Below are 26,668 nucleotides of genomic sequence, written 5' to 3'. Positions count from 1 at the left end.
ACATCAACTAAAAACTCAGAATTTTGGATGTTAGAGAGCTCTTGCTTCTCATCATCCCCGGAGTCGTGTGAATCACAATCTTGTTGAAGATAAAGCTTGGCTTGATGAGTCATCAACATGGCATTCCTTGCCTTCTCCAGCCAACTCTCTATCATTCTTTGGGACTGATTTAATGTTACTGTCCCAAAGTTTACAAATTCAGTCCTCTTATAGTATGAATTATCACAAATTTTATGTCTAACCTTTGCATCTTGTACACCATTAATTGGAGAGTCAATAGCACTTACATTTTCATGAGTATAGACAGCTTACTCATGAGTATAAAGAGAGATAGTGCTGCTGGCCTTAATCAGAGATTTAGAGCTGATTGTACCTTTTCTTTCAGTGCCTTTGAAGTCTTCAATGCTAGAGTACACTTGCATACACTTGGCAACCCTATCTTGTAGAATTCATGTCTTGAATCTATGTCATCATCATACTCCATCAAGGTAACAACATCACAAGTTGATTCATGCCCTTCTTCAACCACTGGTATGAAATCAGATTGTTGGCAAATTGAGGTTTCACCCTTTACCTCATACTTATCTATCTACTCATGAATGTCTACCATGCTACACTTCTTGTCACCACTATCCTTCTTGGATTTGTGCCCATGTGATGTCACAAGACTGCTGTCCCAACTCAAAAGACCGGAACCTTTCCAAAGTGTCTTCATTGCTCTTTCTAGTATCTTTTTTGAGGGAAGATTGTTCCTTCACGAGTGCTGGCCTATGAGGTGTATCGTGCTGCAATAATATAAATTATTAGCTGCTAAAGCTGATCTGTTTTTCATTACTAACCATCTCCACAGTGTAGTATGCAAAACAAACCAAACATTATCAAATTGTAAGATCTTCCTATTAGGCAATCTCTTAGTCTCTATAATCAGCTCTCTAAGACAAAATGCCTCACGATCTTAGCAAATGTTCTTCCATTGTGGATGATACATGTTTAACCAAAACGGAATCAATAATGTTTCCTTCTACAAGAATAGGTATAACACTAGTGGCTGGTCCACCAAGTGTGTGTCCATTATCATCATAGTTTTGAACCTTCGAAGGACTCTCTAAAAGAGGAAAATCATGAACCTCAGATGCAAACAAAATACCCAAACTGAATTTTCAGAATCATACCTCTTCTCTTGTTCACACACATCAACATGTTCTTCTTGTTTGCTTACCTCAAGAAGATCTTCCTTTGCACACTCAACTTGTATACATTCTTCTCTTGGAAGAAATAATGATCTAATGTATGATTCCCTTTGTTTCCTTGCATTATCTAGCTGGTTGCATCGTTCCTTGACCTCTTGTAGGTGCTGTCTTGCTTGGCAGCAAGCATCTTTGCCTCCTTAGCTCTTTGTAACTACCCACCACACGTATCTTGTGTCCTTTTAACATTTTCCATAGTATGATGTACAAAATTAGAACCTTTGCAGCTTGAATCCACAATATATACTTCATGTTTGACACCTTCAACTTCAGTTCCAACATTGGAAGACTCAACAATACCATCATCTTCATGTGTAATGGATGCTACCTCATGATGAAGCAAGGATTTAGAACTGCTGTTGCAAAATCAGAATGGATGTCATACCTTTGTGTCATGTTTTCAACATTCACAAGAATCTCTTCATCTCTTGTAGAATGCTTATTAAATTTCTCATAAAAAATTTTACAAACCTCACTTATGGATGAACCAAGCAATTATTTTCCATTGAATATCATTGTTTCCTTGTACAATTTGTCACCCTCTTTAGGTGCCTCCTCTTGATCCAAACTCTCATATAGTGGAAGTGATCTTGTGAACAGGGTCTCACCTTCTTTAAGAATCCTACATGATGAATAATCTTTGCCTTCCATATGATCACTTGTAGGCTGCAAAGGCCTGTCAGTTGAACAAGTATGTCTCCTCTCGTGTCTAGGAGATTCCATCACACTATCAACCACCGAAGAGATCCTGCTTCTCTCATGGCTACTAGCAACTGAAAATATCTATCATGTTTGTGATGTCTAGCATTTTTATCACCCCTATCTCTAGGCCAATCCAACTCCAATCTGTCAAGGGTACCGACAATCCTATTCAAAGACTGGACAATCAACTATTGAGTATCAACAAGTGTCCTCAAAAACTGACGTACATGCAAATCATCCTGCTGTCCATGAAAATCCCTTCGTCGGGGACTCTAACTACCTCCTCGTCTATCACCCATAGTGTCACCTACACTTGTAGTCTCCTCTATATAAGTCTCAATGTGCTGAACTGACGTATCAAAAAGCCATTTCTCCCACTATTCAGCTTCTCTTTTCCTTACACTCTCTTGGTATCTTTTTCCTCTGTCATTGGCTCCCATAGAAAATGCTCAAACTCAACATGCAACAAATGCCCACTATCATGCAAGGCTCCAAAATGGCATGCAAACATCTGGGTAGTCTAAAATCTAACATACAAAGTAAACCCACCTTCTGGAACTAATCTGAACTGCCATGCAATCAGACCCACAAATCTGTACTTATTTGGAAATGGCATCCAAAAGAAACCCACTTCATAAAACTGATTTAAACTGTTATGCAAATATCTGGTTATCTAAGTAGAAGACATGCACTGATAGGAAGCAACATGCAAGACACTGGATCACCTCCAAACTGACATGCAAGAGCCTGAGTCACCTCCAAACTGACATGCAAGAACAGCTAACTCACATGCAATTGAAATCTCTGTCATGCACTGATAAACACAACAGGCTAGCAGGAATACCAACTCTGATAACACTATAATTTCTCAGACTTGGATAATGCTTCAAATCTAATTTGGGTTTTGATTTTTGCTCATGTTTTGTTTCAACATAATGTAATATTGCAACATGCAAACATGCAGATTGAGCATGCAAGATGAACAATATAGATTTCCAAGAAAACGAATCAACGAAATGCAAAGAATCTAAATAAGTCAATGGGTATTCTTTTGATATAGAAATGTATTGCTGTTTATAAACACATGCTGCTGTTACAAATCAGAGAATGCATAATGCCATCATGTAACACATAACGAAATGTCTCCATTTAATATATAAGATATCAAACCCTCTGAAAAATCTGCAAGATAGATCATCAAATCTCCATGAAAACTGAACAATGATGTGCAACTGTGAATCCTGAGATGAATTCACCAAGGGAGCTGATCCAGGTTTTTGCCCAAGTAGCCAAAAGCTCTAAGGTTTTTGTCCTAGGGTTTGCTGAACCTGAAAGCTAAAGCTCTCAAGCTCTCAAGAAAAAGTTTCTTTCAAAATAATAAGTCGAGAATGAATCCTCATTGCACTTTTTCCTCCTTTTATAATACTTTCCTTTTTGAAAGTAATACTTTTTTATTTCTCTTTTAATTTACTTTTCCCCTCAAAAGTGACTTTACTTTATAATTTGTCATTGACATTATTATAAAGTCACTTTATAAAATAAAGTATGTCCAGCTTATAATTGATTATATTCAAATAATCCCATTGGACTTAGGACTATTTAACATTTAATTAATTAATTTAATCCCTTAATTAAATCCAATTAGCCTACGGGAATATAATAGGCTAATAATCTCTTCTAAGTAATCACTCGGAGAAAAGGGGACATTACAGATTCATTGAGAGTGAGAGCAACTTGTGGGCATGGGGACTTCTTGTTGCCAAGTGCTTTGCATTCATGGGGGTTAAGATAGTTGTGTGAGCGAATCCATTTAAGGCCAAGCATTATCGGTGTAACCCAACCTATGCTCTTCGAATCTAAGCTTTTGTAATTGTGTTGTCACATAATGGATAAATAACAGATTCTTTGCCCCAATTTGTGTGTATGCGTAAATTCTTGCATTGTTGTAGTTCTTTGTGTATTGCAAAGATTTCTATGTTGCGTAGCGTAATTCTATGTGATCTTTGCTGCAAATTGTTTGGTTTAATTCTGCATTGAATTTCTTTGATCCAGCTTCTGCAAGGCATAGTCCAACCAGCACGCTCCTCAAGTCTTCTTGAGTCGAGTGAGACAGAAGCTTGGTGCATGGAGTGTTGTGCGCGAGCTCAACCCTCTAAAAAATGTTGTCTAAAGGTGTCGATGCTCCAATCTTGTGTGGATCTCAAACTGTTAGTTCTAATGGAAGAAACATGTAAATTGTAAACTGTTAGCTGTGACAGAAATGACTCGTGCCCTAGCCAAAAAAAAAAATGTTTACTACCCAAGGCTTGACTGTAGCCTTGGTTGCTTCTTTCCATACAAACTCAAACAAATTTCAATGCTTTTCATAAGTTTTTTTATGTTTGCCAAATTTCTAACTTCAAGCATGAAGTTCGATGAACCCTATGAACTAAGCTTCTAGCCAAACCCTCAAAAAGAAATACAACTAGATGGCCCCCTTAAACTAAAATTAAGTCCTTCGCAAAAAGTAAAAGCCGCTAAGAAGAGTTTGTAGGAGAGCACTAATAGATACAAAGAATCAATTGTTTCTTCTTTTAACGATCGAAATAATTCCAACAAATGCAATGAAGCAAATTGATTTTTGATTCCTCTGCATCGATACCTTAATATCACAAATCTCTAAAGCTTGGAGTATCATTGCAAAAAGCTTAAATTATTTTGAGTATACATTAATATTTATGTAAGCCATGTACAATAGTTAAATGTGTTTCCCTCTTAAAAGGGTTGTCTCTATCATAGATTGTAGACTTGGCAAGCACTCGCAGACAAAAAGCCAAAAAGATTTAATCCTCATGGGAACTTGTGACACTGTTTTCTGGTCTTGTGTTTTTATTGCCAACTAAATCAACCAATGAACAATGTAAAGCAAGATGATTTTAAATTGACTAAAGGATGACAATAAGTCGATGTAGGATAATTGTAAAGTGGGAACAAAGAAACACAAAAATTGCTGAAAACGCACAATTCTTTGGTATTTTGCAATGTTCACAAATGTATTATGTTACCGATTTTCTATGTTCAGGTGCCTAAGGTTTCTAAACGTTGAGTGAAGACCATTTTGCACATAAAAGCATCTAGGACCAGTTAATGCCTTTTTAAGGAAGTTAACATTTTTTTTTGAGTTGTTGAGGTTTGCCAAAGTTTTTGCCTGGTCAGTTTAGTTGGTGCTGGTAAGAGTAATACTGGTCAAGTTGATAAAGGACTTGTGACTTAGGTACCCAATGAGTCCCAATGGGTACATTCCATCAAGTTTATGAAAATGAGGGAAAAAATGCATAAAATTTTGAAAATGCTTAAACATAAAAGCATGAATAATGAAAGTCAAGCATATTTTGGAGGATTTGGATGGTTAAAAGTGAAAGAATCATGAAAAATGGCATGCACCATGATGATTTGTGTGATCTCAAATTCTTTAATTTAGGCTTCGTTGAAAGACCCCCAGCTAGGTTGCACTGAAATTTTTCTGATTTTTATGCTGCTGATTGAAGATTTTAAGGTTGTTTACTGAGTTTTGTGCTTGAGATTTTGTTGCCAATGGATTGTATAGGGTTTAATCATAAACAGTGCCAATGAACCACAACTTTTGAACTCAAAATGCAGAAATAATATTGATTGATAATTAATTCCAGAATTCTGATTTAGGCACTACAATATAATAATTTTCAGATTTAAGAATTCTAATTTACTGAGACAACAAAATTGCATACCACGAGTCCAACGCCTAGCCTGGAGTGGGTTTAATTGAAAGAAGAACACAATCTATGAGCTCCCAACTGCTGAAGGTGGCTCCAAATAGTTTTATTTGCTCCTACAACAATTATCAAAAACTGAGTTCCACGCTTGGCTCCTAGGTAGGATTATTCAATTAACTAACAAAAACAACAATCTGGACTAAAATGAACCCCTAAAGCCTGCTGAAATCATCAATTCTATGCAAGAAGATGCCGACAATGAAGATCATACAAGTTTCAACCCTTATCTGAGCTGGTACGGCCAATACTTGCAACCTGGAGTCTGCTGAATGGTACGTCCAGCAATGGGAAAGGTACGGTTGGCTTAAGGTTGCACTGGAATGCTGATATATGCTAATAAAAATCTATGATCTGCAATTATATTATGATATCTCACTGTTGTAACCAAATCTGAGTGCAAATCAACCTGTACTGAAGTCCAATGATGCCCAGATGAAGACCCTGTGTAGATCTTCCCCAATAGTGAATTGGGTTTCTGTCCAATTCACAATTTCTTCAAGGGTTTTTGTCCTCAAAGAACCTAATTTCTGGTTATGACCAGTTACGTGCTTGGATTGGCTTATCTTTTTCCTTTTCATAATCAAGGTGAACAGTGTTCGCATTGTTTTCTACCTGATCTGGCACTTGGATGATTTAGCATATCCCTATCATCTTTAGAGACAACTTGGAAAACATTCTTTTCTTGATCTCAAAATCATAGATGGCATTAGCCCAATAATCTTCCAGTTGTATCCCATGCTTGTGCCTCATGCCAGACACCATTCTTATCTTATTGTACAAATCAAAATCCGATCTTGCAGTGTGGGGTGTGACGTGGTAGAATTGCAGCTCCTCTGTTGTTGCCAATAATGGGCACAATTCATAATAATTTCCCATGACGATCGGAAATTTGAGCCCACCTTTCTTTTTTTGAATCTTGTTACAGGCAATCAGGCGTCTCCTTAATTCAAGCAGCACCATTTTATCTGTTGGGTATCTTGGGAGCCTATAGGGCTGGGAAGAAAATCCCTGGACTTGGATGTAAGTAAATCTCGAAAACTAGATGAACCAAGCCTCGTACTTCTTCACCAATTTCCTCACTTCCTATGACACCCTTGTGTGAACATGTCCCTATAAGGACCAGACAATGTGCATAGTAAAGGTGTCGTTTAATTGCCTTGGACTGCATCCCATGGGTCCTTTGCTTGATAATCCACTGAACTTGTCCATTCTTGCCACCATATGAACAATGTAGGAGCTCATGTAGAAGGATTGGGACTGCTTCAAATTCTTTAGTTGTTCGTCCAGGTTGTTATTGATCATCCTTGCCCAATCCACCATCTTTATGGCATCCATCACTTCCTCAATGAAGTAAAACATCCATGGCTCAAAGATGTATGCCTGTGGACATCCCATAATCCGGCTCATCATCAGCACAAGATCAGCGTACTCTTGCTTGAAGTCCATGTTGATAAGCTGCTTGGGCATTTTGGAATGGTGAGGCTTTGGCTTTTGCATCCACTTTTTGTTGATGATTCCAACACACTCCTCTATTCCGGAGTCATAGAACATGGCCACCCTTTTCTTAGTCTTGAAGATCATGGATTGAAACACGGGGATTCCAAAAGCCTCACCAATTGCTTCAACGGTGAGATTTGCCAAGAGTCTATCATCAAGTGCAACAAATGCTCTTCTTTTGGCATCGTAGTGTTTTGCAAATTCAATGATCAGCTCCAAACACTGGATAGCAAGAGGCAAACCGGCAGCTACCACAATTCCACTTCTAACTATCTTCTTGGTGACAACTGATGAAGGATGTCCATCGTGACCACATATTCTTTTCCTGAATTCTTCCAACTTGAATGTTCATGAGTTGATGTCACTAACTTCCCTCCACTTTGAAATGATCTTTGACTTGGGGAGGAATCCCTTTTGTTCATTTTTTATCTGTGTATGCCTGGAAGCGTTCGCCACCTTGCTTGACTTTGAAGTGGTCATCATTCCCCAAACTTCACCTGTTCAAACCCACAAGCTGAAAGGCCCAACAAAAGCAGAAGGCTTGCAAGTTCAATGGCCCAGCAGGGGTTTGAATCTTAGTGGCTGCTTCACCAACGGAGTGTTTCTACCACAGCAATAAATGTATATAGATATAGATATAGATATATGGTTTTTAATTTATATAGATATAGATATAGATATATGATTTTTAATTTATATAGATATATATATAGATATAGATATATGATTTTTAATTTATAATTGATATAGTTAATTTTTGCTCAAACAAAGACATACAATTCATCATGTGAGCAATATATCCAAAGTGCTCCACGAAATAAATCTGAATAACAACAAACAAGCTTACATACTTGTAATAAAACAGCCTCCAACACCTAATCATTAAAATTTGTCTCTACCTAAAATAGTAGTTGCAAGGTAGGTATTGCCAAAACCAGTGGCTTTCTAATCTTTTACTTCAGCTAAACAAATGCCTTTTGTTGAATTCTACCCCATATAAAAGACTTACCAATTGCCATCAGGGAATATAAAGCATTGCAACTGTGGAATATGATTTGATAAGCTTTCTCAAATATTGAACTACCCCTAGAAAACTCCTTGCCTCAATCACAATGAAACTGTGAAAGTTTTGGATCCCTTCAAAATGGCTTCCACTTTTATTAAATTCCTACCAATAGCTGGATCGTTGTCTGATAAATTTTGATCTCAGCTACTTCATAGACTTTTCTAATCTTTGATTTCAGACTTAGATAACTATTTGGTGTATTTGGTGACTGCCCTTTTAAAAAGTTAACTGAATATAAACAACAAAAATCTATTTTCCTACAATTCATGGGTTAAACTCTATTTTATTTACTCTCTATATCTCTATGCTATGGAAATGCCCTTTAAGTTTTTTTTAAAAGTAGTTTGTGTCTATAATCAGCAATATGAATATAAACAACAAAAATCTATTTTCTACAATTTATAAGTTAAACTCTATTTTATTTAATCTCTATATCTCTATGCTATGGAAATGCCCTTAAGTTTAGAAAAAAAGTTGTTTGTGTCTATTTTTCTATAATTTTTTACGATTTTTTTAAATTAGATTTTTAACCCATTTTTTCAAAAAATCTTATACTGTTGATTTGCCGATTTTTTCCCCAAACAATTTTTGCTGCTATGATATAAAGCATTGCAAGTATGAAATATGATTTGGTAAGATTTCTAAAATATTGAATTAACCCTACAAAACTCCTTGCCTCAATCACAATGAAATTCTTGGATCACTTCAAAATGGCTTCCACTTTTACTAAATTCCTAACAGTAGCTGGATTATTGTCTGTTAAGTTTTGATCCCAATTACTTCATTCTACAATTCACAGGTCCCATTGAACTCTATTTTATTTGCTCTCTATATCTCTATGCTATGGAAATGCCCTTAAATTTTTATTTTTTTAAAGTTTCTCTTTTTCTAAAATTTTTTTTTTTTTTTTTTTAAACCAATTTTTTCCCAATGTTTTCAAAAAATAATATACTTTTGGTTTGCCAATCTTTTCCCCAAATGATTTTTGCTGCTATGGTCATTAAATAACTCATCCAATTTGTAGAAAGCAAAAAAACTTAATCGTAATCAAACTTTGATCACATTGGGATGATACTGAAGATGTCTGATGATGATCAAAGCTAACAGAGTGACTTACTAAAAATAGACATTCTTTCCAAGAAGTTTGGAGAACACTCCAGGAGTCCAAAAACACTTTTGAAAGTGCCATAATGATCCATGCTACCAACTAGGCTCATCGCCAAAAATAAAAAAATCCTAATATATAGAACCAGCATTCTCTGAGAAGTTTAGAGTTTTCCCAACACACCTAGAAGCTTGTGGGAAAACTCAGAAACTGGCCAAAAGCTCACAAAAAAATATAGCTAAAAAAGGAAACATTACCATATTAAAAGGTTAACAAATAGAAAATCTTGAATTCCTACGTCAAGTGCTACAAAAACCAACCCATTTAATACTAGTCGATCAAATTGAATGAAGTAATATTCTATTCATAAAAGAAATTTATCATATTGAACTGTTGGGTGCAACTAAAGCTTTAACCCATTAAGTTGGGTAGTATGTCACTAAAAGCATGTACTTATAACTTAACAAATCACTTGACTTCTTAGGAGGGCCTATGAAACATAAGCACCATCTCTCAATGAAATCTTGTCATTGCAAAGGGTACATAAGCATGAAATCCCTCTTCAATGAAGCTCTCATCAATGAAGAAATACCCACCAAATTTGATAAGACCAGGTAACATTTTTTTCAGATATAATGAGATAAACTACTACGTGAACAAAAATATATTTTTTCTAAAACGGTTCAACAAGACTGGTACCTCAATAGAGCCAACATTTGTTGCACCGATTGCAGCAACAGCAAAAAATCCTTCAGACCACTTGCCTTCAAGCACCACCTAGTCATAAAAAGTAAACCAGTTTAAAACTTGAGAACATAGAAACTAAAATTGCAAGCAGGACTTGCCTGTAAAATTATAAGTTTTTCTGAAGCACATGACATGCTAACTCATGATTGTGTGAATAACTTAAACGTTAAACCCTAAATGAAAAAATCATTCAATTTCAATTTCTATGACCTTGACACACAACCGGAAGCTAAATTTATGACAAGCTGATGCAAATAGATATTTGACATGAATAAAGGCAAACAGCAGCACAGATGTTCAAATTAACAAGAAGGTAGATATGTTCATGATAATCCCCAAATAGATGGCACAAATGGTAAAAACACTTATGGAAGAAATGCAACAAGAGCTTAATAAACAAATAAAAACTTGGCTAGGAAGGATCTACATGTAACCAATTCATGTTAACCTTTCGTAAGTGTCAATTCATAAAAAAGACATTCACCTAGTAAATGGTCTTCTAATTGAGTAGACAACATCACAACAAATCTTATGTATATGACAAAATGAATTAGAAAATGCCTAATATGCATTTCTATCAAAGAATTAAAATGAAATTATTCAAACATAAGCTGTAAAATTTAGAAACACATCCAGATGATGATAATAAGCATATAACAAGGAAGATTAGCAAGTGTGCCCTGTGCGAGTTCATTAAGAGCTAAATGGTAGATAATGAACAAAATATGGAAAGGAAATAGCAAGATCCTAGGTTAATCCTAAGAGAAAAATAATGATAATAGTTTTGATCTGCACAAATTTACATTAAGTAACAACTTTAATAGCAAAAGTCTACAAGATATATCCTAGGAAAACTCTTACAGGAAAAACATCAGTAACAAAGGAATGCACTCAATGTATTCATCTCAAATATAGGATTACAAGACAATGCAGAGTTCAGTGTTTCAATGGAGATCTTCAACAATATGTCTAGAGCAATTCCAGTTGCATGACTCCTACAAAATCAGAGAGCATGCAAACTCCATCCCTCACATCAAATATATAGGCCAAGGCAATCTAGGAAACCATCCGATACCATGAGTAAAAACAAGGGACCTAATTTGGAGACAAAAAAACCAATGCCCCCACTTATGAATGCGTCTCCCAAGAATAGAATTGAAATCCCAAGTGATGCAGTCCACCCACCAAACTTGGGCACTCCAATTTGGTCCCTTGAAAACCCTTACAAGATGCTCTTATGCATGTTATAATTACTGTTTAAAGATGCTCTTCCAAGTCTGCTATGTACCCTCCTTACATTCTCTTACACACACCATAAAATCTCTTGCACACCTTACAATGTACATAGCATAGATGCTCTTATACATTATAATACAAAGTGTAGTAGTCTCATATAAATAATCTTGAGATTCCTCCTGATTGTGCCACCCCATTCCATACCAGCCTAAATATTGCAACAAATTCCAATTAATGTTTTACATGGACTTGCAAAGTTTACAACAACTACTCCTTGCAAACTGTTTGAACAAATTATTTCAGTACTGACAAGGTCTGCAAATAAGTCAAACTAGTAACATAAAGCTTATGGTTACTGAAACATTACTTATCATAGGAAACAAATCTTAACAGGAAGAGGTAATTTATGGCAATTCAAAATTGTGAGATTTTGCCAAGATCAAGAGCTCAATGAAATGTACAAAATAGAGACACAATATAGGACAAGAATAAACTGTATTCTAAACAATAGAAAATGATCAATAGTTCAATAGTTACAATGAATATGAGCCTGCTTATATACGCAAGGCTATATGGATATGTGAGCACACAAACATGACATGTGGCTCAATAAGAAACAAGGGTAGGTAGGAAATAGGTGTGGGTAGGTAGGAGAAACAATATAATAGTCCACATGAGGTGGATCACCCACCGAAAGTGGAATTATCACTCCACAATAAGTGGCTATGATAAAGTAGTAACAAGATCAACACCATAAAAGGTGGAATTTCTCCTACACACACTATCCCAATGTGGCACAAACACCCAAGTGTCTCATACCCAAACTACTATGAAATGCATTTCCTAAGTAAACTTAAGTGTAATAATATCCAAGATGAATAATTATTTACACCAACACCCCCCCTTAAGTGCAACTTAGGGGAATGCACTTAAGTCTACAATGAAACTAAGCAATGCAAGATGAGTCCCGACTACTAGGCCATGTTAGGTACTGTTGATGTGTCTTTTGTACACAACCAAACACAGAATAAAATACCCAGAGGTATCTTATCCTCTCTTGAATAAAGTTCCCGAATGCTAAAGATATCACAGAAGGATCAATCGGAGAAACTTCAAGGTTCTGTTATGTAGGATCTCTACTCGTGGATAAGCTCTTCATGGTATGATGTGATTTGTTGGAATCACAAGGGGACTTACACTCGATGACCTGAACGTCTGATTTGCTAGAATCACAAGTCCTATTTACTAATTGGAAGACAAACAAATGGTAAAAGATGCAGGGTTCGGGAAGTCTACTCTACTACCTAGAATGCGAGAAGATGGATGAACGACTAGGTGGAGTCCTACTGGGCTGGGTCTCACCATCAGGCTTGAACAATCCGACACCAACTCAATGCGATCTTCTAAGGGATGCTTTCAATACGTTCAAATCGTACACCATCAGACATTGATCACCATTCAAGATAATGCATGAACAATAGACGTGTAACGACTTAAGATTAAGCTCATTTTATGCCACTTGACCACGCAGGGTGCACTTACAATTAGTAAGAGGCTAGTGGTATGGATTAGATGGATTCCATACAAGTGCATTCAACAACTTCTTTCATTCAATTTAATTATCTATCATCTAAAATGAAGATTCAACAAGAGACCATGCATATTGCAACGAAACAACACATTTCACCATAACTTCAATGAAAATGGAGTTTGTTTACAATCACTGGCAACAATTTCTTGCCTTGTCCTCCTAATTTACTCTAATTGCTATTCTATCAACTGACTATTCACTATTGCTAACTATTCACCCACTATCAACTATTGACTAACTATTAGCCTTTACAAATGAGGAGTCAGGGCTTATATAGTGCTCTCAATACAATTCAATGGCTCGGATCAATTTGAGATCAATGATCGAGATTTTACAATGAAAACCCTAATTAGAGTTTGTTACAACAAACGTAATTCTAGCCAATGAAAAAATTGCATTATTTGGACACATGTCTTCTCTGGAATATTCGACCAATGGATAACTGGGGTAGGTACATCAAAGTTTGTGTCATCTTTGATGAGTCAGGTACATTGAATCTGGACACGCTGAGGTGGACCAATCCAACTGGAAGAATGATGACTGGGACGCCACCCTGTCCGACACTTGCAACTTGGTTGATGTTTCAATTTGATGATGCTGAAAAGATAACTTTAATTAACTCTTCTGAAACTATTGGCTACTTCAACGGACCCTTGCTTTAACCTCCTTTGTCTTTGATGTGCAGGATGGATGGTGAACCTTTCCTTGAAATGCTGGACTGGAAGAGGTCGTCCCTGATGATGCTGAACTGGAGGAGGTCGTCCTTGATGATGCTGGACTGGAGGAGGTCGTCCCTGATGATGCTGGACTGGAGGAGGTCGTCCCTGATGATGCTGGACTGGAGGAGGTCGTCCTTGATCTGGCCTGGTCTTCTTTCATCTGCAAGACAAACCATAAGATGATTAAGGACACAACATATTTATTCTAACATAGCATTTTATACCTTAAATCATCAACAAGAAGACATCAAAATGAAGTTTTCTCAAGATTCTTTCCAGGGACAGGCTCCATAAGAATTTCGCCCTAGACCCTTTGGAAGGGTTAGGAGCGAAATTCAAGTTTTAGGTCTCAGCTCTTCATTTCCTTCACTCCAATTTATCTTGTAGGGCAAAGCAACATCATTTCAACCTCAATCACGCCTTAGGACTCAAAGTCTTGACTTGACACAAGGCGGAAATAGGTAGATTAAAGAATTTCACTCTGGACCCTTTGGAAGGGTCAGGAGCGAAATTCACCTTTTAGCTCAAAATTTTTATTTTTAATGTCAAATATCTTTCCAAGGCATTCCAAATAGCTTCTCTCACCCTAGTCTAGGCCTGACTTCACTCAAAATTTGGAGAAAAGGATGGTTTTAGTGTTTTTCGCTCTGGACCCTTTGGAAGGGTCAAGAGCGAATTTCTCTCTATGCTTGTTTTCCCTCACTCAACTCCATTTCTTTCACTTTCTATACTTGGAATCTCATCTTTGGATCCCTTTCCCATGCTTGCAACATTTTGTTTGATCTCAAAATGACTAGAAAAGAGAATTTCGCTAGGAATCATGGCCAGGGACAGGACCTATAATGAATTTCGCCCTGGACCCTTTGGAAGGGTCAGGAGCGAATTTCTTCCTCTAGCCCAAAATCATCATTATTGGAGACAACAATCCATTCAAGGGCAATCTCAAGGGCTTCTACCATCTTTGTCTAGGCCTGGCTTGGCACAAATATGAAAGGAATAGATGGATTTTAGAATTTCGCTCTGGACCCTTTAGAAGGGTTAGGAGCGAAATTCTTGTTTTAGGCTTATTCCTCCATCTTTCAACCTCAACCAACCTCAAAAGGGCAAGAACATCAATCCTCACATTCATGCAAGCTATAAAAACCCAAGTTTGACTTGACTTTGTAAGGAAAATAAGTGATTTTAGGAATTTTTCTCTGGATCCTTTAGAAGGGTCAGGAGCGAAATTCATGATTTGGCTCAATTCCTTTAAATTTGATAATCTCTGGCAAGTCAAAGTCACACCTAAGGACACCCCCAATCCTAATTCACCTTGGACCACCCTAGACTTGGCATAAAATTGAGGGAAAAGATAGGTATTGCACAATTTCGCCCTGGATCCTTTGGAAGGGTCAGGAGCGAATTTCCATTTCTAGACTTGATTCTTCATCCTTTCAATCCAATCTTCATTGCAAGGTAAAATTTCATCTCTTTTCGCCCAAGGAACAAGGTTTCAAGCCCAAGCAAGGTTAAAAATATAGGTTTGCAAGAATTTCGCTCTAGACCCTCTGTAAGGGTCAGGAGCGAAATTCACCTTCCTGGACAAAATCCTCACTCTTCAACGCTTCAAACATTCTCAAAGGCAAAAAACATGTCCAATCTTCCTTTCATCATGCCTTGGATGTCAAAATTTGGTCAAACAAGGAAGGGAATGAGATCTAGGAGGATTTTCACTCTGGACCCTTTGGAAGGGTCAGGAGCGAAAATCATGATTTGGGCTAGATTGTTCGTTTTTCAAACTTCAATCTTGTTTTGGGAGCAAACATAGATCATTTTCCACTTAAGGAACAAGGTTTTAAGCCCATTCAAGGTAGCAAATGAGGTTTATAGTGAATTTCGCTCTGGACCCTTTGGAAGGGTCAGGAGCAAAATTCATCTCTTAGGCAAAATCTTGATCATCCAAAGCATCCAACTCCCTCTCAAGGCAAGAACATACCCATTCATCCTCCATCATGTCAACACCTAGCCAAAACAAGGAAGAAAACAAGAGCTATAAGGATTTTCGCTCTAGACCCTTTGGAAGGGTCAGGAGCGAAAATCATGTTTTTGACCTTGATTCTTGATTTTTCCAACTTTAATCTTCTTTGGGAGGCAAACATGGGTCGCTCTTCTTGCATCTCCATCTTAGTTCTGACTTTGGCAAAGGGGAAAAGGAGTGTTTTCAAGAATTTCTCTTTGGACCCTTTGGAAGGGTCAGGAGCGAAATTCATCTTTTAGTCTAGAATCCTTCATCTCATCCACCTTTTCTCACCTCCTAAGACTTAGAACAAGTCAAAATACTTCCATACATGCCTTAGGACTCAAAACTTGGCCTTGATAAGTGAGAAATTGAGGTTTAAGGGGATTTTCGCTCTGGACCCTTTGAAAGGGTCAGGAGCGAAATCCCTATCCTTGGCTAGTTTCTCACCTCGGTTCACTTCATTCTCCTCCAAACTTGATCAAATCAACTTCCTTCTATTGCAATCCAAACAATCCATCATCCAACTGGGTCTAGGCAAGGTCAAACTAAGTTTTTAAGGCCAAAGGAAGGCAAAATGGAGGATTTCGCTCTGGATCCTTTGGAAGGGTCAAGAGCGAAATTCTCCTCCCAGGTTGATTTTCATCATTTCAAAGCCTTAAACCTCCTCCTCAAGGCAAACGTGTCTAAGGCCCCCAAACCATGTCTTAGAAGTTACAAATTTGGTCATGCCAAAGAGCAAAATAGAGGAAATATGAATTTCGCTCTGGACCCTTTGGAAGGGTCAGGAGCGAAATTCTCATTTTAGGCTCATTTCTTGATTCCCTTCTCCTTTCCTTGGCTTGGACATAACTTGTTAGGCCTCCTTTGATCTCTATCAAGTTCACCTTGGCATCCATTTAGAGATTTTGTGAAGAAAATAAGGTTTTATATGAATTTCGCTCTGGACCCTTTGGAAGGATCAGGAGCGAAATTCACCTTAGGCTATGATCCTGACTTCATTTTTTCGCATTTCTTCATTCGAACAAGTGCTTTTACCTTCATTCAAGGCTAGGAATGGGTTAGCTCATAGCCTGGGTTAAGGTGGGGTGTCCTGTGGAGAAATTCGCTCTAGACCCTTTGGAAGGGTCAGGAGCGAAATTCCTCTTTTTAGGCTTAATTCACCTCCTTTTCTACTTGACTTTGCCCTAGGCTAGATCCTTGATCCATTTCCTTCCATGTCCTAGCCAAATTTTCCCAATTTAGACCTTCAAAAGACAAAATTCCCCAATCAAAATTCAATGACCACCTGACACCATAAGCAACAAGAGCAGAAACTAAGCTTAAGGGAGACTTTCAAATAAACCCTAATTCTGGAGCATCGCGGACTCACACTGACTTAAGCAAAGCCTGCTATCCAGTGATCCCCCTGACAGCACTCATCATGCAAAGGCTAACAGACAAAACCCTAAAAGCCCCAGAAAACAAACCCTAGAAAGCAAAAAGCAAGGGTCCCCATTTGCAATGGGGCGATGTGTGAATACGTCACAACAGGTACCCATGTACAAATGCAAATGCATGCAAACCAATGCAATGAAATCTCTCACAAAGCGGGGAAAGAGAGAAAAACCCAATGGGAAAAAACCCTCCCCCAAAAGAGAGATGAAAACTAGATACAAAGTACTCTCATAGAAGTATGTGAAAGACAAAACCCCATGTGAGGAAAAAGTCCCCCCCATATGAGAGAAGAAGAAGGAGAAGAAGAAGAGAGACTAGGAAGCCCCCCCTCAATGTGGAATCTGCACCAATGATAGAAGCTCGATGTATGAAGAAACTGCTCCACAAACGTTGAACAACATTCCTCCCCTTAGGAATAAACAAAACCAAAGGTGTATCCATGAAGTCCCCCCAATCATGAAGGGAAGATGTATGAAAAAAACTCATGATGAATGGAATCTCTGAAAACTGCTCAAGTGTCCCCATGTCGATGCTGAAACATACCCCCTCCAAAGGTGGTAAACTGTGCCACACTGCTGAAAAAGGCACTCCAAGATCTAGTGCAGAAGGATGTAGAACATGTCCCAAAGACTCACATGTCTCCTCAAAAGATACAGAGACCTCCTCCAACTGTTGTACATAAGTATCCACAATCATGTCAACCTCAAAAGAATGATCATGTAGAGAATGAACAAGAGGGTCAGAGTGTGCCCTCGCAACAATCGAAGAAGGATCATCTTCATCAAAGAGAAGATGAATGTCATCAATAATGTCTCCCAAATCTGCAATGTAGGATTCCACAAACAAACCTGCAATGTCTGTCAAGTAATCATCCCATGAATCTGAAGTTGGAAGACAATGAATATCCTGCTGCACTGAATCACATGAAGGCAAAACTGTCGCACTATCCGCATCATCGGGTGCAATAGGTGATGTGATATCAATATGAGGAGATGAAATACAAGTCTCAAGAACGGGGTCACATGTGAGAATCCCCACGTTCAAGTGCCCAAAGTTCTCCTCAAAATCTGAACCATCACAAGAAGTGTGATCATCATGTGTAGAATCATCAAATGTGAAATCATCATCATCAACAAAATCTGAAAAGGAGTATAACCGAGATGCATGATCAACCACCCCAGTCGCAATGATAGCTCTAGTCTCCAAGTCTCTAATGAAAACTGACTCAGGTGTGAACTCCACAACTCTCTTAGTTGTGCCATGTGTGATTTGATAGATAGAAAGGAGATTGTTTGTCAAGTGGGGTACACACAACACATCATTGAAGGAGTTATCCCCAATGGCAATAGATCCTTTCCCAATCACATCCATGTATGTATGATTGCCCATCAAAATCTGCGGCATGGTGCAAGGCTCAAATGTAGAGAACATAGACTACGAAGATGCCATATGATGAGCAGCCCCTGAATCTAGAAGCCATCTCTCTGAATCATGACTTGTTGTAGCACAAAGGGCTTTTCCTTTTCTTGTCCCAAAAGAGTGAGTCTTCCCACTTGTAGAAGCCATGAATGCTTGCCCTTTTCCTTTTGAATGTGTGGAAGTGGAAGTTGATGAATCATCCTTCTTGTAGACATTAGGCAAATCAATGTTATGCTTTTTGAGGATATGTGTGAGCTCATCAATCTTCTTAGAATAGCAACGACGCTCCTCATGACCAAACTTTTTACAATAGGCACAAGTAGGTCTCTCCCTCTTTGGTGAGTTATCCCTCTTGGAAGAGGATGAATCTCCTTGTTGTGCAGAAGATGATGATTTGTCCTTAGGCTTTGATTGCCATTTCTTCTTGTTTGAGTTGTCCTTACCTTGATAGCCTTTGTTCCCTTGATTTGCCACTAATGCTTGAGACTTAGAGGCCTTAAGAATGCCCATGCTTATCAACTTAGTTTGTTCCATCATCAACATTTCATTGAAAGCATCAAATGTAGGCATTGTGTAGCTTGAACCCATGGTCATCCTATGGGTTTGGAAACTAGAAACAAATGTTGCATATTCTTGTGGAAACTTGCCCATCAAGTTGAAGATCAATTGAGTATCCTTCTTATCAATGCCACAATCTTTGAGTTGTACCCTCAACTCATTTGCCTTAGTGACATAATCTTGTATAGTATCAAAGTTTTTGGGATCTAACATAGTGGGATCACTATCAATCTGATATCCCCTAATCTCATCAACTTGACCATACAAGTCTTGAAACTTTTGCCAAGCATCATTGATTAGAATACATTTCTCAATATGAAAAATGAGATCCTTTGATACATACTTTCTTAAGGTACCAATTGTCATGATATTTTTAGTAAGCCAATCCAAGTGACCAACTGGATCAACCTTAGGATCAGCGGGAGCAACAATAATTCTATCAATGTAATGAGTTAGTCCTTTTTCCATAAGTTTACTCCATGCATCAATTTTTCAAGTAGCATAATTATGAGGAGTTAAGAGAGGAAACTTAGAAGAACCCATAGCAGCAAAAAGGAAGGAACACAAGAGCACAAAAGCACAAGAGACACCCCCCAAATTCACTCAATCAAAGTACCCCCCCAAAAATGATGATTTTGGCACTTTATATGTAGTGCGTGTACAATAGGCCACTTGCAAAAAATGGCAAGGTGGACTTCTGATTTTGTTTTACAACTACCCCAATAGGCTGAGAACTACAAAGCAAAAGATCAGAAAGATAGATCTATGCAATACAAATGCCAAATTGGCCAAATAAGACCATATGATGAAAGTACAATTTCTACCCAAAATTGTTGAAAACTGATAGCAGATTATGAAAGTAGATGAAAAATTATGCACTTTAAAAAAAACGGCACCTAAAAAGGAGTCCATATGAGCCCAAATGAAGCCTCCAAAGTTGTAAAAATCGAGATTTCATGATTTCCGAAAAACCTGTATCCGAAAATCCGAAAAATCCTGCACAATTGTACAGATCACAAAATTCTACCCCAAAACAAAAAAATATTGCTCGAAAAAAGGAGTCCGGATGAGTGAGATATCACTATTTGAAACTTGCCTGCAAAATTATAATTTCTGAAAAATTTCTGCCGCGGCTTCAAACTTCAAATGCCTCTAGATTTGGCCTCCGAAGTCCGATTTGGATGAAACAAAAGGCAAAACTGACTTTCTTGGACCTCCTCAATCCAATGGTGACCTCAGATTTGACCCATCAAGCTTCAATAATAACCTGCAATAGAAAGCTCCAAAATGCAAACCCCAAATAGCATCAAATTTCTCTCAATTGGCAAACCAATGACACTCTAATGGCTCCGATACCATGTGAGATTTTACCAAGATCAAGAGCTCAATGAAATGTATAAAATAGAGACACGATATAGGACAAGAATAAACTGTATTCTCATCAATAGAAAATGATCAATAGTTCAATAGTTACAATGAATATGAGTCTGCTTATATAGGCAAGGCTATATGGATATGTGAACACACAAACATGACATGTGGCTCAATAAGAAACAAGGGTAGGTAGGAAATAGGTGTGGATAGGTAGGAAAAACAATATAATAGTCCACATGAGGTGGATCACCCACCGAAGGTGGAATTATCACTCTACAATAAGTGGATATGATAAAGTAGTAACAAGATCAACACCATAAAAGGTGGAATTTCTCCTACACACACTATCCCAATGTGGCTCAAACACCCAAGTGTCTCATACCCAAACTACTATGAAATGCATTTCCTAAGTAAACTTAAGTAAAGTGTAATAATATCCAAGATGAATAATTAAATAATTATTTACACCAACAAAAATGAATGCTTCCAGCAGTAGCACCCTCCAAAATGCTAGTAAAAATATTGAATATCAAGAATGAACAAAATGAAACTACTTTTAATAAATAAACTTAGAAATATCTTTAAATTACAACATGTTGAGTATACTGAAATCTTGTTATTATTCAAAAAAAAATTATTACAACTTTATCTTTTAAAAAACAGCAATGCCTCACAATTTTTTCAAATTATGTTTTGTTTCTAAATCATGTAGTTTGCTTTTATTCCAAACAAAGCAATGTGGTAACATTTAACTATTTTGCTAATAAGCCAATCATCATTCAATTTAGAACCTGCATGACAAAGTTTAGCTCAAAGAATACCGTTCAAAATAGTTCTCCTTGCCAGAAAATATTTAGAAATTTGAAAGCCAGAGACAGATATGGATTACATGTTTATTTAACCAAAAACAAGGAGATTGGAAGAGTGGAATGTACTCGCTCATTTTCAACATGTAGGTTTCTAATGGTCCGTGCAGCACGTTCATTTACCGGATAAAGACGACCTACAAGAAAAAAAAACAGCAACACTAGCTTCCTTAGCAGATTTGAAGTAAAGATAAGATTAAAATCTTATACACAAGATCCATATTTAAGTCAGTATACTAAGCACGGTTCAGTGCGAGTGGATAAGCTTGTAAGCTGATGCTTATCAACATTAAATGCACTTCAAAGATTATAGTATGAGTGTATGTTGTAAGAGCAAGTGCCACGCAATGAAATATAAATGTATCATCACATCTAAAAAGAAAATAAAAAGAAAATGAATTGCAGAGCAGACAATGGTGATAGCAATGTCAATAGAAAAGAACCTGAAAAGTGACAGCGGCGCATCACATGCCAATCCACTGGAGAATGAACTCTATGATAGTCTCCTGGGCCAAGATATAGTACACAATAGAAAAGACCCTTGATTGGCCTGCAAAAAATCAATCCAAAAAGTAATTAACAGTTTTGCAGTACATGAGAACAAATGCAAAGGGTTCTATTGTTTCCTAGCCTGCTTCTGCATGTTCATCTGTATGGTTTTAAGGTCAATACAAATTTATAGAGTTCATACAGTTGATCTTCTTATATGCTTTATTCAGAATGGACTTCAAACCCAGATGTAAATGTTAAATATGGGACTTAACAAGTAAAAAGAGATGATTTGAGATCAGACAGCTAAGAGGCATAAGATATGTGACAGACAAGTCACAAGTTGCGAAAGAATAGAGAGCCGAAGACATGGTGCCAGACAGCCATTAGCAATGAGTCTATGACCATGTCAATGCATATAAGGGAAATGATTTACTCTTCTGAGTAATATTAACGAAATAGAAATAAACACCATCACCAAATTTAATACAATTGGAAATTTTCTTATACTTGCAATATGGAAAATATATAGAAAGTGACTATGCATTAACCCTCCATCCATATTTGCCAACCTGGGTTCATAAGGCATACAATAATCTGAAGAGGGCATGTCTTGGCTTCATCCTATTTCTGTAGCCTTGGCATTTTTAACATATAAAGCTCAACTAGTAGTCTAGGAAGAAACGTAGAGGTTTCCATTATTGCACTTACGGAGCTTTTACTACAGATTATTGAAAATGACTAACCAATCATGATATACTAGATATCAACTAATACTTGAGGGACACAAATTCCCACAATTTCATACTAGCCAACAATGAAATCTAACCTTAATCTAGTTATAAATCCAAACCTAATAGATGTTTGATGGAACATACATTCTTCACTTGTTTTGGCAGTGGCCAATGATATTGCTGCAATCTATGTTACCATACCCATGTCATCCCCAAATCGGGTCCGCACCAATTATGGCCTCAGTTTGTCCAGGATATGATCCCAGACTAAATCCTGCTCAAGTACATCTGGGATGCACCCATCCAAGACCGACAGTCTAAGGTCATATCTGGGCCAAAAAACAATTCTTTAATGAAAAATGAAAAAGTCCAAATTAAAGAACCGAAAAAGTTTGACCAGTATGATGATTTGTATTGAGTTTTCATGTGCAATGCATATTTCACAACTAAGTATACGGACAAACCAGGTAAAGACCCACTGTCTTGTATTGTACCAAGGCCCAAATACAACAGTTTTTGTAAAGAAAAAATTTTTAAAATAAAAATAAATCTTAACTGTTTCACAAACATTTACGAGACAGAAATTTACAGACATTAGGGGCGTCTAAGGCACTCCCTAGATGATCCTGAGCATTCTCAGGCCCAGATGCTCCTGAAGTGGACACGGAACCTGGTTTCAAAGAACCCAGTAACATAGGATTGAAAAGCACTGGCTGGCATATTTCTGTCACAACTCAAATGGCATTCCAACTGTTGGAAAGCCTAATGTTGGGAAGGACAACCATGCACTCTAACATTTGTTTCCAACTTACGAAAATAGATAAGCATGTTCCTCTCAGTTATCCATAATTTTATCCATCACTATAAACCGGTATTCTACTTTATCCAGTGATATAATTTGGGTACCTTTTAACATGTTTACAGGCATTTGCATTGATTTCATGTAGTCCAGAAGCTGAAATTCTGCTTTATATGGTATATTTGCACTTAGAAAGAAAGAAAGATATTATATTAATGTGCACAACTAACCAAGAAAATGTCAATGGGACTGGAATCTACAATAGCATAACACTAGGACAGAAAATGCTCTAGACTCAAAGCAAACAAAACAGAACTCAATACATGGAAAATTTACCTTGGAGAAACCTAGTGTGAGAAAAGCCCTAAAGAGTAAGGCCTTGCCTTCTCTTGCCACTACTTGATTTGCAAGTTTACAAGGTTACTGCCTTCCAAAAGCCTTCAGAGGCATTACCAGCATATTAGCAATATGCTTACAACTTTTAATACTCCACAACTTGCTTCAGAGCACAATCTCCTATTTACATGCTACAACTACCTAGAACTCTAAACCAAGAAAAATTGAATGTATCTCTATCTGATTGAATGATGGAAAGACTCATGGAGAGCATACATGAATGAATTCAGCAAGAATGAATCAAACAATCATTCCAAAATGCCAAAGAAAGGGAAGAAGCGTGTCTTCAGCTGCTAGTGTTCTTTTCTGTCTGACACGACTTCTTTTCTGTCTGACACGAGAAGAGTTACTGCCACATACATCGTGATAGAACTGCCAAAACACATCTGCAATCACCATGATATTAGCTTAATTGCCATGACACTAACACAACTGCCACCCAGCTACTACTGACAATTTTGTCTCTTTACAAACTGCTCTCTATTTTCTTCCCTGTTTCAAGAAACTCCTTGAGATTTTTCTTGACCGTATTTTGTCCAAATCACATTAGAACCATTTGTAACTACCATAGTTACAAGAATTGCCTTCTACACCCTAAGGCCTAAACACATACTCATTTCGCTTCGAAACACAAGTAGTGAAAAACTAGTTTTTGATCAAACATTAATATGCCATTGGAGAGAAAACCAGCACATTGGTAAAGTAAAAAGAGTGACTGAAGATCATTTGGGCAGGTTTGTAGCAGCCCTTGATGCATCCAGAGTATGCATAAGGAGAATTTAGAAGAGCAAAACATTGATTTGGAGCTGCCGACAATTATTTTGGAGCAGATTTGAACAGGTAAGTTTGTAATCTAAAGTTTTTGTTTTGTTTTTTGTTTTCAAATTTCCATCATGTTCTTAATTTTTCTTTTCATTTTAGGTTAATGGAACAAAGAGCAAACCCTACCTATTTTTTATATCTTTTCTTAATTTTTTAGCTGCAACTCCTAGTTGTTTTTAATTTATTTTTTTAAATTAGAAAGTGTAAATTTTATTTTATTTTTCATTTATGTCTTATTGCAGCATATTAAACATTTATAAATTTTTCCAAATATTGAAGCACAATGTCAACCCCAATTAAAATTGCTTGGGGGAAGTATTAATTGATTGAAGATCACATACAATGTCATGATGCTAAAACATGGCCAAAAGCGCCTCTTGAAATTATATGTGAAGCACAATGTCAACTAAAAACTTCTGCGCAACAAAACAAATTAAAAAAGAGGTGTAAAAATTATGATAACCATTGGTGGTGCGACTTCTTCCATTCCTCCATTTCTTGGATCTATGATTAGTGAAAGTGACAATGGCAGTGGTAGTGTAAGTATTGGGCATAGAATTCATAAGTCTTCATCTAATTTAGATTCATATTTTATTCCACGCACTACTCCAAGTGCCCAAACATCACTTGAGACCATGGGTTGGAACAAGGATAAGCATGGGACTGCAAAAAGTGCTATTGAAAGCTTCTAGTTCTATTGCATCATTCCATTTCATGCAAACACGTAATTATTATTATTTTAAAATATACAATTTGATTTTTGTGTATATTGAACTTTTTCATTTAAGGTATGTTGCATTGAAGATTTTAAAGTCAAACTCTTTAATTTAAAATACTTATTTTGTTTATTTTATTTGCTTTAGGTCTCCTTATTGGAAAAATATGATAAATGTCATTACTTTTTGTGGGGCGGAGTTCAAAGACCCTTATGATGAGGGGATAAAGGGCTCCATTTCGAGTCAAAAGGTAGCTGATGTGAAAACTAGAATGGACAAGCAGTGTGACATATGGAAGAAGGGTTGCACCTTCATAGCTAATGGTTGGACTAATAGAAGAAATAGAACATTGCTAAATTATTTTGTTTCTTCCTCAAGTAATTGTACTATTAAAGTAATGTTGTAATATTTAGTTCATAATGGTTTGTCATGCCCCTGCCATATTAAAAAGAAAAGAAAAGAACAATCGCTGCCTTTTTAATCAGATCGTAGCCTTAATGACATAAAGACTAGGCAATGAAATAAAGAAAAGAGGAAATAAAATAAAAACAGAATCAATAAAGATTTGAAGAATCGGCAATATTAAAGTTTGTTAAGTCAGCACTTAGTTAATGAAGGAATGTGACTCTTGCAAAGGAAGAGGTGTGACCCACTCCCATTCAATGGATATAGGAGGAAGAACAAATTATTCAAGGGGCGTGAATTGGACAATTACAAATTAAAAAATCAAGTGAAATTGAGACATAAAATAGCTATTGGAAATAAATTTTGGTTGCAGCAAGAATAGTATTTTGAAATAAGTTTAAAGAAAAATCTTAGAATATAAATTAGGAATCAAGTTATTGCAGCCACTTGTAACTTGTAAGTAAATATATTGCATTTCCACTGTAATACTATATTAGCATATAATAGCAAAATCCCTTAGCAATCTATTTTGAATTTATTGGAAATGTCTTGCAAATAGAAAGGACGGCAAGCCTTCCAGTTCATGAGAGATGAAGCACCGATCATTCTTCATCAAGTATGCCACCCCAAGATGGATGGATTGGAGATCCTGACATGCTCATTGGCCAGGAGGCCGAATGGACCAGAAATCCATTACGTTCTCTTGGGCTTGGTGAAAGAGGGCAGTCTTCATGTGTCTTATCAAGCATGCCATCCCGAGACGGATGGATTGGAGGTCCTGCCATGCTTGTGGGCCACAAGGCCGAATGGACTAGAAATCATTTCCGTGCCATTAGGTTTGGTCAAGGAGGATGGCCAATCTCCAAGATGGACCGAGGGATGTAATGGATCAAAAATCATTCCATGCTCTTGCAATACAAGGACGACCATCCTTGAGGTTGTGGATTAGAAGCATT

At 37.1% G+C, this 26,668-nt stretch overlaps 1 protein-coding gene across 2 annotated transcripts in view; it reads right to left on the bottom strand.

Moving 5' to 3' along the window:
* The window catches only part of LOC131071809 (phosphatidylserine decarboxylase proenzyme 1, mitochondrial), a 153,795-nt gene that overhangs the window by 20,842 nt on the left and 106,285 nt on the right, over window positions 1-26,668 (bottom strand). For both annotated transcript variants that reach the window (XM_058007767.2, XM_059207280.1), the window contains 3 exons: window positions 21,795-21,901; window positions 21,421-21,488; window positions 10,108-10,185 (listed from right to left, as the gene is read on the bottom strand). In XM_058007767.2, the coding sequence (XP_057863750.2) occupies window positions 10,108-10,185; window positions 21,421-21,488; window positions 21,795-21,901 (253 nt within the window). The remainder of the gene's footprint in view (window positions 1-10,107; window positions 10,186-21,420; window positions 21,489-21,794; window positions 21,902-26,668) is intronic.

The sequence above is a fragment of the Cryptomeria japonica genome, chromosome 6, assembly GCF_030272615.1.
Source record: "Cryptomeria japonica chromosome 6, Sugi_1.0, whole genome shotgun sequence".
In the NCBI taxonomy this organism is placed as follows: Eukaryota; Viridiplantae; Streptophyta; class Pinopsida; order Cupressales; family Cupressaceae; genus Cryptomeria; species Cryptomeria japonica.
Note: the sequence above shows the minus strand (reverse complement) of the source record. Positions and strands in the feature narration are given on the sequence as shown.